Source organism: Dictyostelium purpureum (assembly GCF_000190715.1).
Source record: "Dictyostelium purpureum unplaced genomic scaffold DICPUscaffold_544, whole genome shotgun sequence".
Lineage (NCBI taxonomy): Eukaryota > Evosea > Eumycetozoa > Dictyosteliales > Dictyosteliaceae > Dictyostelium > Dictyostelium purpureum.
The window spans coordinates 200-15,346 of record NW_003519878.1 but is presented as its reverse complement, the minus strand read 5'-3'; the positions used below and the strand labels follow the sequence as shown (position 1 = coordinate 15,346).

Genomic DNA, 15,147 nt, shown 5'->3' with positions numbered 1-15,147 from the left:
AATCATCACCATCACTATCATCATCAACAAATGCATAAAATAGTTAGTAGGAGTATTAGTAATAGTAGTATATTTTTTAAAATATCACACATACACACAATAAAAAAAAATAATAGTAATAACACAAAATGGACAGATAGAAAAAAGACATACAAATAAAAGAAAAAATATTAATAATAATCAATTAAAAAAATAAAATTTATTGTTATTTTTTATATTATTGATTTTTTTATTTTTTTATTTTTGTTTAAATTATTATTATTTATAATTTTAAAAAATAATTATTTAAAAACTTTTTTTATTAACAAATTTTTTTTTAAATTTTTTTATAAATAAATTATTTTTAGAAAAATAAATCAATATGAAAATAAATGATTGGTTTAATCAATTTCAATCAATTGAAATTCCCAAAATTGAAAATAAATGGAGTAAAAAGAAAATAGAAAAAAAACAAATCGAAGAATTTATATTTAAAGTCGAAAGTAGTTTAACAATAGTAGAAAAACTTTTAAAACAAAATTGTAGTGTTAATAGTTCAAATTTATCAAAAGGATGGCCAACACTTTTTAATTTAAGATTAGAAGAAACTTTAGAAATTTTAAAACCATCAATAATAAAAAATTTTAAAAATATTTTAAATTATTATTTAAAATTAATTTTAAAAAAATTTGAAATAAATCCTTTTATAGATTATAATAGTAATATTAATAATAATAATATCAATAGTAATATTAGTAGCAATAGTAATAATTTTAATAATAATAATAATATAAATAATAATATAAATAATAATATAAATAATAATAATTTAAATCAAATCAATAATATTAATGAAGAAAAAAAACAACTTTTTAAAGAATTATCAAAAAGTTTATTATTTTATTTACAATCACATCAATTAGATCCAGACAATTCATTACTTGGTTTTAAAGCAAATGAAAATTTAGTTAATTTATTTATTCAAAATAATAAATTTAAGAATTTAAAGACAATTCCATCAAATCTAAGTTTTAATCAATCTTTATCAAACAGTTCAAATACAATAGGTGCAAGTTTAAATACAAGTGGGTTTTATAATAGCGGGGCAGAAAATGAAAATTTATTCAACAATGAAAATGAATTAACAATTGAAAATTTATTAGAAATTATAGAAAATTGGTCAAAGTTAAAAGATAAAGAAGTTTCGAAAGAAGTTAAAGATTTTTTAAAATTTAAAGACCAATTTAATATATTCGAAGGTGATTTATTAATAATTAAAGTTGATAATAATGATAATTTTTATGATGACAATTTATTTTTACAACAACAACAATCATTAAATTATTGTAAATCAAATTATATTTTTTCAAGATTTTCTGGGCATATTAAAGATCAAAATGATATTTCAATTAAATTAAATCAACAAAAACAAATAAGTAATAATTTAAATAATAATAATTTAAATAATAATAATTTAAATAATACAAGTAATAATAATTTTAATAATAATAATAACAATAATAATGAAATTAATAATAATAATATAAAATATTTATCATGTTTTATAAATTCAAAAGAAACAAATTGGTTATGGATTAAAAAAGAAAATATTTTTAAAATTTCAAATAATTTTTTCAAGAATAATTTTTTTAAATCAAATATTTTAAATTTAATACAATGCCCAACTAATAAACTAAATAAAATAATAAATATTAAAGAAAAAGAATTATTATTTCAATATTTAATTACAAATAATCAAATTGAAAATCAATTATTATTAGAATTAGATAATCAAGCTTATACAAATTTTCAATATAAAGATTTAAACAACTTAAGAAAACTCGGCCTATTATTTGTTCAATTGTTAAATAATCAACTATCCAGTGATCTAGTTCAATCAGTTCAACAAATGGTCTCTTCTGAAACAGGAAAATTTCAAAGTACTTTAGATTCAACTCAATTATATTTACCAATTCGTAAAGAAACATTAGAACAATTTAATCAAAAATATCAAAATATAAAATTTCAACAATTTAAAAAAACTATTCAATTTTATAAAGAGAAATGTGAATTTATAATTTCAAAATTAATTCAAAATAAATTGGAAATACTGGATGGCACTAAAAAAGTTCAAATTGTAAATTGGTGGTTAACTTTAATCAAAGATCAAGTAGATTTATATTTGTCCAATCGTGGCTATGATAAGAATGCTGTGCCTGCTGACTATACCTTAACTCCACCTCAAAGTATGTCAAAGGTTGCAAATAATCTTGTTGTGCTCCATAATATTATCCCTAGTGCTGGTAAACTTATTGATCAAGACCTTTTAATGTTAATCAAAAATTTAAAAGATAAAATTTATCCAGTTATCAAAGATTTCATTACAAATATCAACTTTATATTAATAGAATGGTTAGATATAGAATTGAATCAAGATTTATTAAATTATTTAAACAAATACAATAGTTATCAAGAAAACAATTTAGAAATTAATAATAATGAATTTAAATATCAAGAATTTTTAATAGAACAATTTTTTAAAGGTTCAGAAAAATCAAAAAATTATTTATCAAATGATAATATTTTCAAAATTAAAAGAATGATCAAGGATATAGAATATTTAACTCAAATGATTAAAGTCGAAAATTCAATACCAAGTGAAAGTTATTTCTTTAGTGATGAACATAAATTTAATTCAGAAATCATTCCAATTAGTGGTTTAATTTATGGCAGATTCTTTAGAATTGAAAATGAATTACGTACAGTTTTAGAATGTTGGAAAGATTATAATAATAGTTTAAATTTTAAACAATTTAAAATTAATAACAATTTAAATAATTTAATAAATAAAAACTATAATCAACAATCAATAAATCAGCAACCAATAAATCAACAACCAATAAATCAGCAATCACCACCATCACAAATTAATAGTAATATTATAATTAATCATCAAAGAAATATTAGTAATAATGGTAGCTATCATAGTAGTAATCATAGTAAAATTATTCATAACAATACAATTAATAATAATGATTCATCTTTACATTCAACTTTTTCAAATTCAAATTCCAGTTCAATTGAAGAGAATCTAAACTCAGTGATGATGGATGATGATGATAATTTAATAAATGATAACAATACTGCTGCTAGAAATTATTTATTATCACAAATTACACCAATACCAAAATTCAATATTCCCGAAATTATAATTAACGATGTAAATACACCACCAAATTTTGCAAAAAAATTTTTAAATATAGAAGAACAAGATAATCAAGAAATTAATAATAGAAATAATAATAATAACACTTTAAATAATAGTAATAATAATTTAAATAATAGTGAAGATACAGATATTGAAGAAGAAATTGAACTTTATAATAATAGAAACAATAATAACAATAATAAAAAAAGAATAAATTCAATATCATCATCAACCTCAACAATTCAAAATGAAGAAATAATTAATGAAATTTCAGATATTTCAAATATAGTTTTTACAGATGAAACTTCATCATCATCATCGGAAGAAGAATTAGAAATTGAATACGATAAACCACCAATGTTAGTATTCGATTATGAAGATAATAATAATAATAATAATAAAATGCAATCACAAAAATTACAATTTAAAGATAATATTAATCAGCCATCAATTTCAATATCAATCGATCAATCTAAAAGAAAGAGTTTTTGGAATACTTTAAAATTTAGAAAAAGAAAATCAAATTCTTTAAGTTAATTTTTAATTTTAGAAAAAAAATAAAACTTTATTTGTAAACAATTTATTTATTAAAAACAAATAATTTAAATATTAATTTATTTATTAATTTTAAAAAAAAAAAAAAAAAATCCAATACCTATTGTATTATTATATATGGATTATGTTATATTTATATAATTTATATATTTATTTTTTTTATAAAAAATTTTTTATATTTTTATTTTTTTTTAATTTGGAAATTATTATTTTTTTTTATTATTTATTTTTATTATTTATTGTTTATATATTTTTAAGAAGTTCTAAATTGATAATCGCCACTTAAACAAACCTATTATTATAAAAATTAAAATAATAATTAATATTTTAAAATTGGAAAAAAAAAAAACCTATAATAATTTTATACTTACATAACGAACCCAAGGAAGAGCTTGATAACCAGATTTTTCAATAATTTTAAGATATCTAACTTGAATACCAGATACGGTATAATATGGAATTTCAAATTTGACCATGATTGGTGGTTTAGTAGCTGGTTTTTCATCAGAGATTGATGGTAAACCAAAATGGGCTCTCATTAAAAATTCTCTACCACCACCTGGGAATTGTTTGATGGTCCAAATGATAGCATCTTTTTCTGGTGCATATTTGCAAGTACCAACTGTACATCTGAATTTTGGTGTATCTGCATCTGGTGGAACTGGTACAATAATTTCTACATTGTTTGCAATTGACTTACCTTTAAATTGTGATTTTGCTTTAACCATATATTCGACACGACTGTGTGCATGAGTATCGCTAATACATTCTACCCAAATTAATGGTTTAACTGTAGTATTTAAACGATAGCTCATCAATTCGAATTCACCATCTGGTGGAATAAATGAAATTGTTCTATCGTTTTCAAATTTGGATAATCTAACACATTGATGAAATTTAACATCTTCTAATTCTACACCTTTTCCTTTTGGTGCACCAGCTAAAAATAAATAAAAAAAATAAAAAATAATTAGTTATTATATAAAATAAATATAAATTTAAATTTTTAAAAAAAAACTTACTTTTAGCGCTATTTTCAAATAAAATTTTATCATTTAAACCAAGTCTTAATTCTGGCATACCTGAAAGCTTTGATTTCATTTTAACTGCACCAACAATTTCTGATCTTAAAACTGTACCATTGGCTGAAACTAAAAGATTAATTGATTCGACAACATCAAGAAATACTTCGTTTTTATTATATTTAATACCTTCTTTTCTCCATGAAACTGCACCAGTAATTGTACCAGTAACAGAGATTGGTAACATACCTTTTGCTCCTCTTTCTAATTTATAACCTTCTTGAGTAATATATTCTTGAAGAATTTTTGGTTCTGTTGATTGTGGATAACCAAAATCCATCATTTCATCTAATAATTCATAAATGATTACAAAGTTATCTCTAATACTTTCTTCTTCTAATTCTTTAAAATATTCGTTAAAAACTTCAATCATTTTATATAAAAATAATAATATAGTTGCTGCGTTTGCATTTCTTTCTGTTGTTGCTAATACTATATGATTTATTATTTATTTATAATTTATTTTTGTTATTAAATAAAAGTTATTAGTTAAATGATATATTTTTTGTTTTTTTTTTTTTAATTTTTTTTTTACTTACAAAATAAATTATTATGTTTAACATAGATATATGAAATACCATCTTCTTGAATGATTGGTTTTAAATTAAGATCCTCTTCTTCTAATATTTTCGAAACAAATTTGGTAGCAACGCTCATTGGTACATCACCACGATAATTACGTGAGATTAAAACCTTTCCTTTTGAATCCATTAAAAAGATAGCTGATGCTGCCATTTTTAATCTATTCTTTTCTTTTCTTTTTTTTTTAAATTAAAAAAGAAATCTATATAAATATATAAAAAAAAAGAATATAATTTAAAAATATTGAATAATAAAAAAAAAAAAATAAAAAAAAAAAAAAAAACTAATATCTTTAAAAAATAATAAAAAAAATTTAATAAAAATAATAAAAAAAAAAAAAACTAATTTATTTTTGAAATTTTTTTTTAATTTTTTTTTTTTAAAAATTTTTTTTATTTTTTCAAAACAAAACTTTTTAAGGGACTTTCAGGTTTAACCCCCCCAACCCCCCCTTTCCCAATTCCCCTAAAAACCAATTTTTCTTCCCCCTTATTGGTTAATTTTTCTTTTTAAAAAAAATTAAAAAAATACCTTTACCAAATTAAAAATAACCATTTTTTTTATAATAAAAAAATAAAAAAATGGAATTTTCCCAAAAAATGTTTTCTTTCCAATAAATTAAAAAAATAAATTCCAGTTAATTTTTTTTAATATATCTAATTAAAAATATTTATAAAATGTTTCAAAATAATGAAAATATAATAATTTTAAATAAAAAAAGATTTTATTTATAACCGAATAAAAATTGTCGTTATAAAAAAATTTTTTTAATTTTTAAAAAAAAACTTTTTTTTTTTTTTTTTTTTTATTTTTTTTTTTTTTTTTTTCTTTTTTTTTTTTTTATTTTTTTTTATTTTTGTATAAATCATTTATAAATTTAAAAAAAAAAGTCATTCACAAACTCAACTCAATACAACCAATAAAACCAAATCCATTTTTTTTTTTTATTAAACTACAAGAGGAAAAAAAAAATTATCAATATCAAAATTTTAATCAATTGATTTTTTTTTTAAAATTTTTTAAAATTTTTTTATTTATTTTTTTAATAATCTTTTTTGTTTAAAGACAATTTAACAACAATATAATAATATAACAGTAATTGTATTAATAAGAAAATAGTAATATTAATAATAGTAGTATAATAAAAGTAAAATAGTATAATAGTAAAAAATAATAATTTATGATAATATAAAAAAATGGAGCCAATAAATAGTTATAATAATAGTTTTGATAAAAATATTGGTTTATCAGATTTTTGTTTTTTAGATAAAATCGAAGAAATTGATATTTTAAGTAATTTATCAACAAGATTCAATAGAGATATTATATATACATATATTGGTGATCAAGTTGTCAGTATAAATCCATTTTCAAAAAAACCAAATTTATATGATGAAAAGTTATTAAAATCATATCAAAATATGTACATGTACGAAGTTTCACCTCATATTTATGCTTTGGCTGAGGATACCTATAAAAAGTTGGTTTTATCAAAAGAAAATCAATGTGTAATTATAACTGGTGAAAGTGGTGCTGGTATGTAAATCATTTTTTTTTTCTTTAAAATCAATCAATTTATTAACATTACTTTTTTTTTTTTTTTATTTTAAATTTATAGGTAAAACTGAATCATCAAAAATTTTTTTAAATTATTTAAAAAATATCTCAAATGATAAATTTAATAAAACTGAAAATATTATTAAATTGGTTTTAGAGTCAAACAATATATTAGAGTCATTTGGTAATGCTAAAACATTGCGTAATGATAATTCAAGTAGATTCGGTAAATTTATAGAAATAGAATTTGATGGAAAGGGTTCTCCAATCTCTGGTAAAATTTCACAATTTTTATTAGAAAAATCAAGAGTTCATAGTCGAGCCATAGGTGAAAGAAGTTTTCACATTTTTTATCAATTTTTAACATCAAGAGAATTGACCGATAGACATCAAATACCAAGCGATCCATCATATTACAAATATTTAAAAGATTCAATGTGTTACTCTGTTTCAACAGTCAACGATACTAAAGATTTCCAAAGCCTCATAGGGTCATTAAAGTTATTAGGCTGGAGCGAAGAAGATATGAATTCAATTTGGAGAGTACTAGGTGCAATTCTTTTAATTGGTAATATCGAATTTAGTAATGATGTTGAAAAGAATAATGTTGATGCTGTCTATGTCTCTACACCCGATACTTTAAAGAAAGTTGCTCAATTACTTCAATGCAAAACTGACCTATTGGAAAAATCATTAATTTCAAGATCATTAACATTGGGTGCCGGTAAAAGACAAAGTAGTATAAGGGTTTTATTAAATCAATCACAAGCTAGAGAGACCAGAGACGCCTTTGCCAAAGTATTATACGATAGATTGTTTTCCTCTATTATCGAAAGAATCAATGTTACAATTGCAAATGGAATTGATCACAAGTGTATTGAAATGTCAATTGGTATATTAGATATTTATGGTTTTGAAATCTTTGAAAATAATTCTTTCGAACAATTTATTATCAACTATTCCAATGAAAAACTTCAACAACTATTCATCAATTTAGTATTACGTCAAGAACAAGAAGAGTATTTAAAAGAAGGTATCGAATGGAAAACTATAGATAATTATTTTGACAATACTCCAATCATCGATTTAATTGAGGGTCAACCAGTTGGTTTAATTAAACTATTAGAGGAGGCTTGCTTAATTGGTCAAAGTACACCAGAGTTATTATTACAAAAATTCAATCAATTCTTTTCAAAAAATAATTATTTTGAATCATTCGAATCAACAAATAATTTCCAAATTGAATCAAAATCATTCACTTTAAAACATTATGCAGGTGATGTAAATTATAATTTAGAGGTAATTATTTAATTATTTTTATAAATAATTTTAAATTCCAAGGATATTAATTTTTTTTTTTCTTTAAAAATAATTATAGAATTTTATATTTAAAAATAAAGATCAATTATATCAAGATTTAATTTTACAATTGAAAGTAGTTCAAATAAATTTATTTTGGGATTATTTAAAATTGATTTTTTGAAAATCAATCCATCAGGCGTAAAGAAAATACCAATTACAGCTATAACTCAATTTAAAAATTCAATTAATGATTTAATTAGTAAATTAAACTCTAGCCAATTACATATATCCGTTGTATAAAGTCAAATAATGAAAAGAGAGCCAATTATTTTGATTTCGAATGTGTAAAACATCAAATTAAATATTTAAATATTCAAGAAACAATTCGTGTTAGAAAAGCAGGTTATTGTCATAAACAACATTACACTAGATTTTTAAATCGTTATAAAATGTTAAGCAATGAAACATGGCCATTCTGGAATGGTACTCCAAAAGAAGGTGTTATGGCAATTGTCAAAGCAAGTCAAGTTCAAAATTCACTTATGGAGTGTCAATTTGGTAAAAAGAAATTATTTATTAAATCTGCATCAACATTGTTCCACTTTGAAGAGCTTCGTACAAAGATTTTACCAAAGGTTGTCATTGAGATTCAAAGAGTTTGGAGGGGTTATATGGCTAGAAAGTGGTACAAGAGAGAATTGGATCGTTTGAAATTAGAAAAAGAAGAAATGCAAAAACAACTAAAGAGAAAACAATCTGCACAATTAATTCAAAAGTTTTATTTAAATTATAAAGTAAGAACCTATGTAAAGAAATTAAAACCATGGTGTGTAGGTCCATACTATAACAAGGGCCACATTATGCCAACATTATGGTTACGTAAAACTCTAATCGACTCGATAATGCAAACGATCCACATTGCTTGGTGGGCCAAAGTTAAGGTTACATCACTTAACATGGAACAACGTGCCTTGGTTCGTCAAAAGATTTTAGCATTGGATTTGTTTGGTATGGGTTATTCTAGAAAGAAGGAATGGGATTGTCGTAGAAAATTTACAGCCGATTATCTTTCAGATGATAGCAATCCAAAGAAACAACAATTCACAGAAGCTGTCCAATTACTTTTCCAAAAAGGTGGTGATAAAGAAATTTTATTTGCCGATAATGTAATTAAAATTAATAAGCGTGGTAAAAGTCAATTACGTTCAATCATTATTACTGACCAACACATTTACAAGTATGATCCAAAGAAATACACTCAAAAGAAAGTAGGTTTAAAACTCCACTCTATCGTAGCACTCTCAACATCAAATAAAAAAGATACATTCTTAGCAATTCATTTCAAACAGCCAATCCGTGATTTATTCATTGACTTGGGTTGTGATTTTGTAGAAAAAGTATCCGAAGTATCAACCAATTTAATTCAACAAGTATTTAAATTAACTGGAACCACTATTCCCTTATTATTCCGTGATCCTTTGACCTTCAACAACAGCAGAGACTCTCGTAATCATGGTACTGATTTCGTAGTATCATTCTCACAATATCCAAAAGGCAAAGAACAAAGACAATGTACATTTATAAAAGGAAAAGGTAATACTGCAATAATTCATTATAATTTAAATGATTAAAAAAAAAATAATAAAAAAATAAAATAAAATCAAACCAAACCAAAACGAAATATATTTATTTTAAAAAATCATAAAAAACAGATATAAAAAATAAAACAATTTTTTTCTATTTTTTTTTCCTCAAAAAATACTATAAAATCCATATTCTTTGTTTTTTTTGATAATTTTTTGGGATTAAATATTTTTTCCTTTTTTTTTTATTTTTTAAAAAATTAATTTTTTGGAATTAAATTTGTTTTTTTTTAAAAACAAAATTAATTTTTTTTTATTTTTTTTTTCAAAGTTTTTTTAAAAATATCTTTTTTTTTTATAAACAAATAAATAGTTATTATATCCTTTATATTAAAAAAAAAAAAAAAAGATGGGGTATCAAATTAAAAACTCTTTTGATACCAAACTCTTTAATACAGATAATAATAAAATTTTTAAAGATAAAAAGTTTTATTGTTTTTCTCTTGTAAAATGCCCCAAAGAAAAATCAATTAAAGAAGATATAATGAAATTAATTGAAATTCATGGTGGTACTGTACAATACTGTGTTCAAAAGTTTTCAACAGACTATATCATTCTTTGTAATAGCAAAACACATTATGATAAAAATGATTCATACTATGCATACCAACCAAATTTGTAAGTATAATATAAAAACTAAATAATTTTAAAAAAAAATATTATTAACATAGTTTAAAATTAGATTTTCAAACTATGAAAAATATAAAAGTTATAATATAAATATATTGTCGTATGATTTTTTGGTTGCCTCCATAGAAAGAAATGAAATCATTGACGATTTAGGTAGTTACTTATTATACGATATGAAAGAAGTAGATAATGTTTTAGAACTTTCTTTTGATCATCCTGATACTGAAGATTTAGATAATCCTTTTTATGATTTCCATTATGGGTATGATGACAATAATGGTACAAGTGAATCAAAAGTGAATTATGGAGAAGAAGAAAACGAAAATGATAAAGAAAGAGAAGAAGAAGAAGAAGAAAAGGATAATATGTATGATTTATTTGATTTTAGTGAAAAATTAATATCACAAGAAGAATCAAATCAAGAAGGAATGTTTGATTTATTTGATTTTGGGGACAATGAAGAAAAGCAAATAGAAAAAAAGAAAGAAACTGAAGAAGATGGAGAAATGTGTGATCTTTTTAATTTTAATGAAGATGAACTCAGTCATAATAAACCAAAATTAACAGAAAAGAATAATTTATACAATCAATACACTTGGGGTTTTTTATTTCAGTTTTCAAATTTGGGTATTAAAGCATATGATCAATTACCACAGGAATTAAAAAATAGAGAAATTAAAGGTTTTTGTCAAAATCCAAAAGGATTTACAGCCATTACCACAAAATCTCAAGAATTATTCTGCTATGAAAAAACAATGAAGGTTAAAAAAATTCAACATTCACAATGCAAAGAGGTCTCTTTAGGCCAAGACCATACATTGATTTTAACAAGACAGATTGCCTATGACGTACCTTATACCTATTTATTTTCTACCGGTACAAATCATTTTGGTCAATTGGGAATAGGTAAAGATAGCGAGCCAAGTGGCGAAGAATCTGGTCTCAAAGGAGACCCAAGTATAAACTTCTACGAGGTACCAAAGTATCTTTTAAAAGGCTTCCAAATTGATATGATATCATGTGGCAAAAACTTTTCAATTTTATTAGATAATCAATCAAATCTTTTTTCATTTGGTCAAAATGATTATGGTCAATTGGGTCTTGGTCATTGTGATAAAACCAATGGCATTTGTAAAATAGAAAAGCCAAAGGGTCTTGACAGAGTTTGTTATATTTCATCAGGCGAAAACCATACTGTAGTAATTGCACCAGATACAAAGCAAAACAATGATTATTATTGGGGCTGGGGTAGTAATTCTCAAGGTCAATTGGAAAATAAATTTTCAAATAAACCACACCAATTCCAGTTTTATAATGAAAATAGTTATTCAAGTAAATTATTTTGTTATCAAGACTCAACAGTTATAATCAGCATAGATAATCAAATTAAAATATTTGGTACCAGAAATGAATTAGAAAATAAACTAAAAATGTATTTTTACTCAAATCAACAGTATCAATTAATTAGATTCAGAAACTCAATTGGTTTGAATGTATTGGATGCATATTCTCAAGTTAGATTTTATTTACACTCTCATAACTATTCTAGTGAAGAACACTACAAAATAATATCAAAAATTATCAAGACTTCAATTACAAATAGTGATGCCATTAAATTAGTTGCAGATTGCTTTTTAACTTCAAATATTTTAGTTTACCAACTATTAGAATCAAAATTCCCTGGAAGACTAATCCATAAAGATACCAAACGAACTCCATACCATATTGCAGCAGAATATTGTACAGCAAAAGAATCAATAAGAATATTAGAATTTTTAAATTCATTTAAAGGTTACTCAATTGATTCTCCTGATTTTGAACTTAATACACCAATTCATTTATCAGTTTTACATGTAAATTTTCTTGTAACAGAATTTTTATTATTACAAGGTTGCAATAGAAACCCAAAGAATAAAGTTGGTGAAACACCACTTCATGTCTCGGTCAAAACAGGTACAAACATTTCAATGTCATCATTGCTTTGTAGAAATGGTGCTCAGTCAATTCCAGATAGAGTCATGAAAACACCGCTACAATATTGTACAAATATGGAAGAAAAGCAAAATCTTCAAAATATCATCTTCACCAATCAAGTTTTTATCTCTTACGCTCACAAGGATTCAGTATTTGTAAATAACCTTAGAAGTATTTTTGGTTTATCATCCCTTCGTTGCTGGTTAGATGAATATCGTTTACAAGCAGGTTGCAATTGGAGAGCCGAAATTACTAGAGGTGTTGAAAACTCCCAAGTTATCGTATTTGTTGTTTCAGAAACTTCAGTTCAAAGTCTTTGGTGTAGAAAAGAATTAAAAATGTCAAAAAGCCTTGGTAAAACTATTATACCTTTATTTTTGCAACCAAATGTTTATATTGATCCATCACTATATGGTCTCTTTACCATAATCCCAAAGCAAACAAAAGAATCCTATCAAGATATGAAAGAAGAGGAAGTTTTATCAAATGTTAAAACATTATCCCGTTTAATCAATTCTTTGTTAAAAAATGGTTTAGGAGGTCGTTTGAATGAATCATCATCAAAATCATTAGTAGAAAAATATAACATTGAAAAAACAATTTACTTTACATTTAACCAAGCAGATCGTATTTTAGCAGATTATGTCAAAGAAACCCTTATCGAAAAGAATCATTTACCCTTAGTTTCAAATGATGAAATCAATGGCAAATTAGATGAAAATCAAGATCCATTCAGTTATGTTAATATATTAAAAGAAAAAAAGAAAACAATCAAAATTAGAAATTTAAAACTTGATCATAATAAACAAATCAAAGATTTACAAGATTACCACTCAAAGAAACTGTGGAAGCTTTCAAGAAAAATAGATAAAAAATTGGAAAAACTAGGTTTTTATGATAAATCATCAATAGATTATGAAATCACAAAAAAACATTTAGAATCAGAATTTAATATTAAACAAATTAAATTAGATCAACAATTAGAATTAAATAATTTAAAAAAAAACCATCTATGTCAATTAAATAAGAAATTTGGTGTAGATATTGAAAATGAATTAAAAGAATTAAATATTAAAGAAGAAAATAATAATAATAGTGATTATAATAATAATAATAATGATAATAATAATGGATATAACTATTATAGTAGTTATAACAATAATGATAATAATAGCAATAGCAATAATAATATTAGTAACTATGACAACTATTTTAGCAATAATATTGAAAATGATATCCCAGTTTTAAATAACTATAATTTTTCAAACGATAATAATAATAATAGCAGTAGTTACAATTATAATTATAGTTTTGGTGATATAGACTACAGCAGCAATAACATAGATAATAATGATAGCGATAATAGTGACATTGGTGACAATAATGATAATTATAATATAGATATTAGTTTTAATATTAAAGAAAGCAATTTGGAATATTTAAAGAAATGTTTATTACATTTAGTGTTATTTACTAAAAAAACAACATCAACCGAAATCGAAAATTATATTGAAGAAATTAAATATACATCATCGCTAAAGAAAACAATTGTCGTTATATCCCCAGATATTTCTCTCCAAGATGATGAATCAACTCCATCATTATTAAAAAATTTAACTTGGTATGAACTTGACATTAAAAATGTCGATCAAATGTTTGGTAATATCATTTTAGTTTATGATATTATTGAAAAAACCAATCAAATTAATAACCAAATTAAAAATTTCCAAAATAAATAAAAATTTTTTTTTTTTTTTATAATTTTATAAATTCGATATATTTTATTTAAAATAGATACCATTATTATTATATATATTAAAAAATGATTGGTTTATGATTAAATAGTTTTTTTTTTTTAAATTTTTATAATTTTTTGTTTTTATTTTTTTTTTGTTTTTTTATTTATTTATATTTTTAAATTTTACATAATAGTACAACAGTTACTATTGTCACCTTTAGCAGACTTTTTAGACTTTAATTCTATATATGAAGCGTTTTGAAACTGCTCGTATGATGAAAGTAATGAGGTATCTGCTAAACATTTAGCTTCGTCTGGTAAAAATAAACCTAAATCTGATGATGGGGTTACATTAATGGCTTCCCCAATTGCCAATATAGCTTCTTGTACCGTTAATGAGTTATCTAATCTTATAGTTTTATAAATTACTGGGTAATCTGATGGAAATTTAACTCTAACTTGAAGAATCATTTTTCTTTTTTATATATATTATTAATTTATTTTTTTTAAACTATAAATTATAAAATTGCTATGTTAATATTAAATAATAATAATTTTAAAATAAATATTTTATGATGATAAAATAAATAAATAAATAAAAAATATTTAAAATTATCGTTATAAAAAATAAATAAAAAACGAATAATTAATGGGTTTTAGTTGATATAAAATGTTTGTTTGTATTTTGAAATGATGTTATTTATGGTGAGGTTTATTTGAATAAAGAAAAAGAAAAAAACAGTTTTAAGAAATAAACAAATAAACAGAAAATATTTAATGGATAATTATTAGAAAAAGTTAGAGTTAAATTTAATTTTAAATTTAAATTATTTAAAAAAAAAAAAAGCTGAGTGTGGGTAGTCTTTTTGTATTTATGTGTTAGTGTTGGTATACATC

General features: G+C 22.4%; 5 protein-coding genes across 5 annotated transcripts; 3 read left to right on the top strand and 2 right to left on the bottom strand.

Annotated features, from left to right (window-relative positions):
- Positions 1-361: 361 nt before the first annotated feature.
- On the top strand, positions 362-3,776 carry DICPUDRAFT_99931 (uncharacterized protein; the record flags this gene model as incomplete). Its single annotated transcript, XM_003294311.1, has 1 exon — positions 362-3,776. The coding sequence occupies one exon, from the start codon at positions 362-364 to the stop codon at positions 3,722-3,724; it is 3,363 nt and encodes a 1,120-aa protein (XP_003294359.1). The 3' UTR covers positions 3,725-3,776.
- Positions 3,777-3,995: 219 nt separating this feature from the next.
- Positions 3,996-5,559, bottom strand: DICPUDRAFT_43279 (clathrin-adaptor medium chain apm1; the record flags this gene model as incomplete). Its single annotated transcript, XM_003294308.1, has 4 exons — positions 3,996-4,034; positions 4,114-4,682; positions 4,765-5,256; positions 5,364-5,559. The coding sequence occupies 4 exons, from the start codon at positions 5,557-5,559 to the stop codon at positions 3,996-3,998; spliced, it is 1,296 nt and encodes a 431-aa protein (XP_003294356.1).
- Positions 5,560-6,602: 1,043 nt separating this feature from the next.
- myoF (myosin) lies at positions 6,603-9,896 on the top strand (the record flags this gene model as incomplete). Its single annotated transcript, XM_003294310.1, has 3 exons — positions 6,603-6,942; positions 7,025-8,262; positions 8,541-9,896. 3 exons carry the CDS (start codon positions 6,603-6,605, stop codon positions 9,894-9,896), a joined length of 2,934 nt encoding a protein of 977 aa, XP_003294358.1.
- A 361-nt stretch (positions 9,897-10,257) lies between these two features.
- DICPUDRAFT_159346 (uncharacterized protein) lies at positions 10,258-14,251 on the top strand (the record flags this gene model as incomplete). Its single annotated transcript, XM_003294309.1, has 2 exons — positions 10,258-10,526; positions 10,591-14,251. 2 exons carry the CDS (start codon positions 10,258-10,260, stop codon positions 14,249-14,251), a joined length of 3,930 nt encoding a protein of 1,309 aa, XP_003294357.1.
- An 18-nt stretch (positions 14,252-14,269) lies between these two features.
- Positions 14,270-14,889, bottom strand: DICPUDRAFT_93203 (uncharacterized protein). Its single transcript, XM_003294307.1, has one exon. It carries the CDS (start codon positions 14,719-14,721, stop codon positions 14,434-14,436), a length of 288 nt encoding a protein of 95 aa, XP_003294355.1. The 5' UTR covers positions 14,722-14,889; the 3' UTR covers positions 14,270-14,433.
- Between the last annotated feature and the right edge of the window lie 258 nt (positions 14,890-15,147).

Coding starts and splice junctions, on each gene's coding strand:
- DICPUDRAFT_93203 (XM_003294307.1), bottom strand. CDS start 14,721: ATGATTCTTCAAGTTAGAGTTAAATTTCCATCAGATTACCCAGTAATT.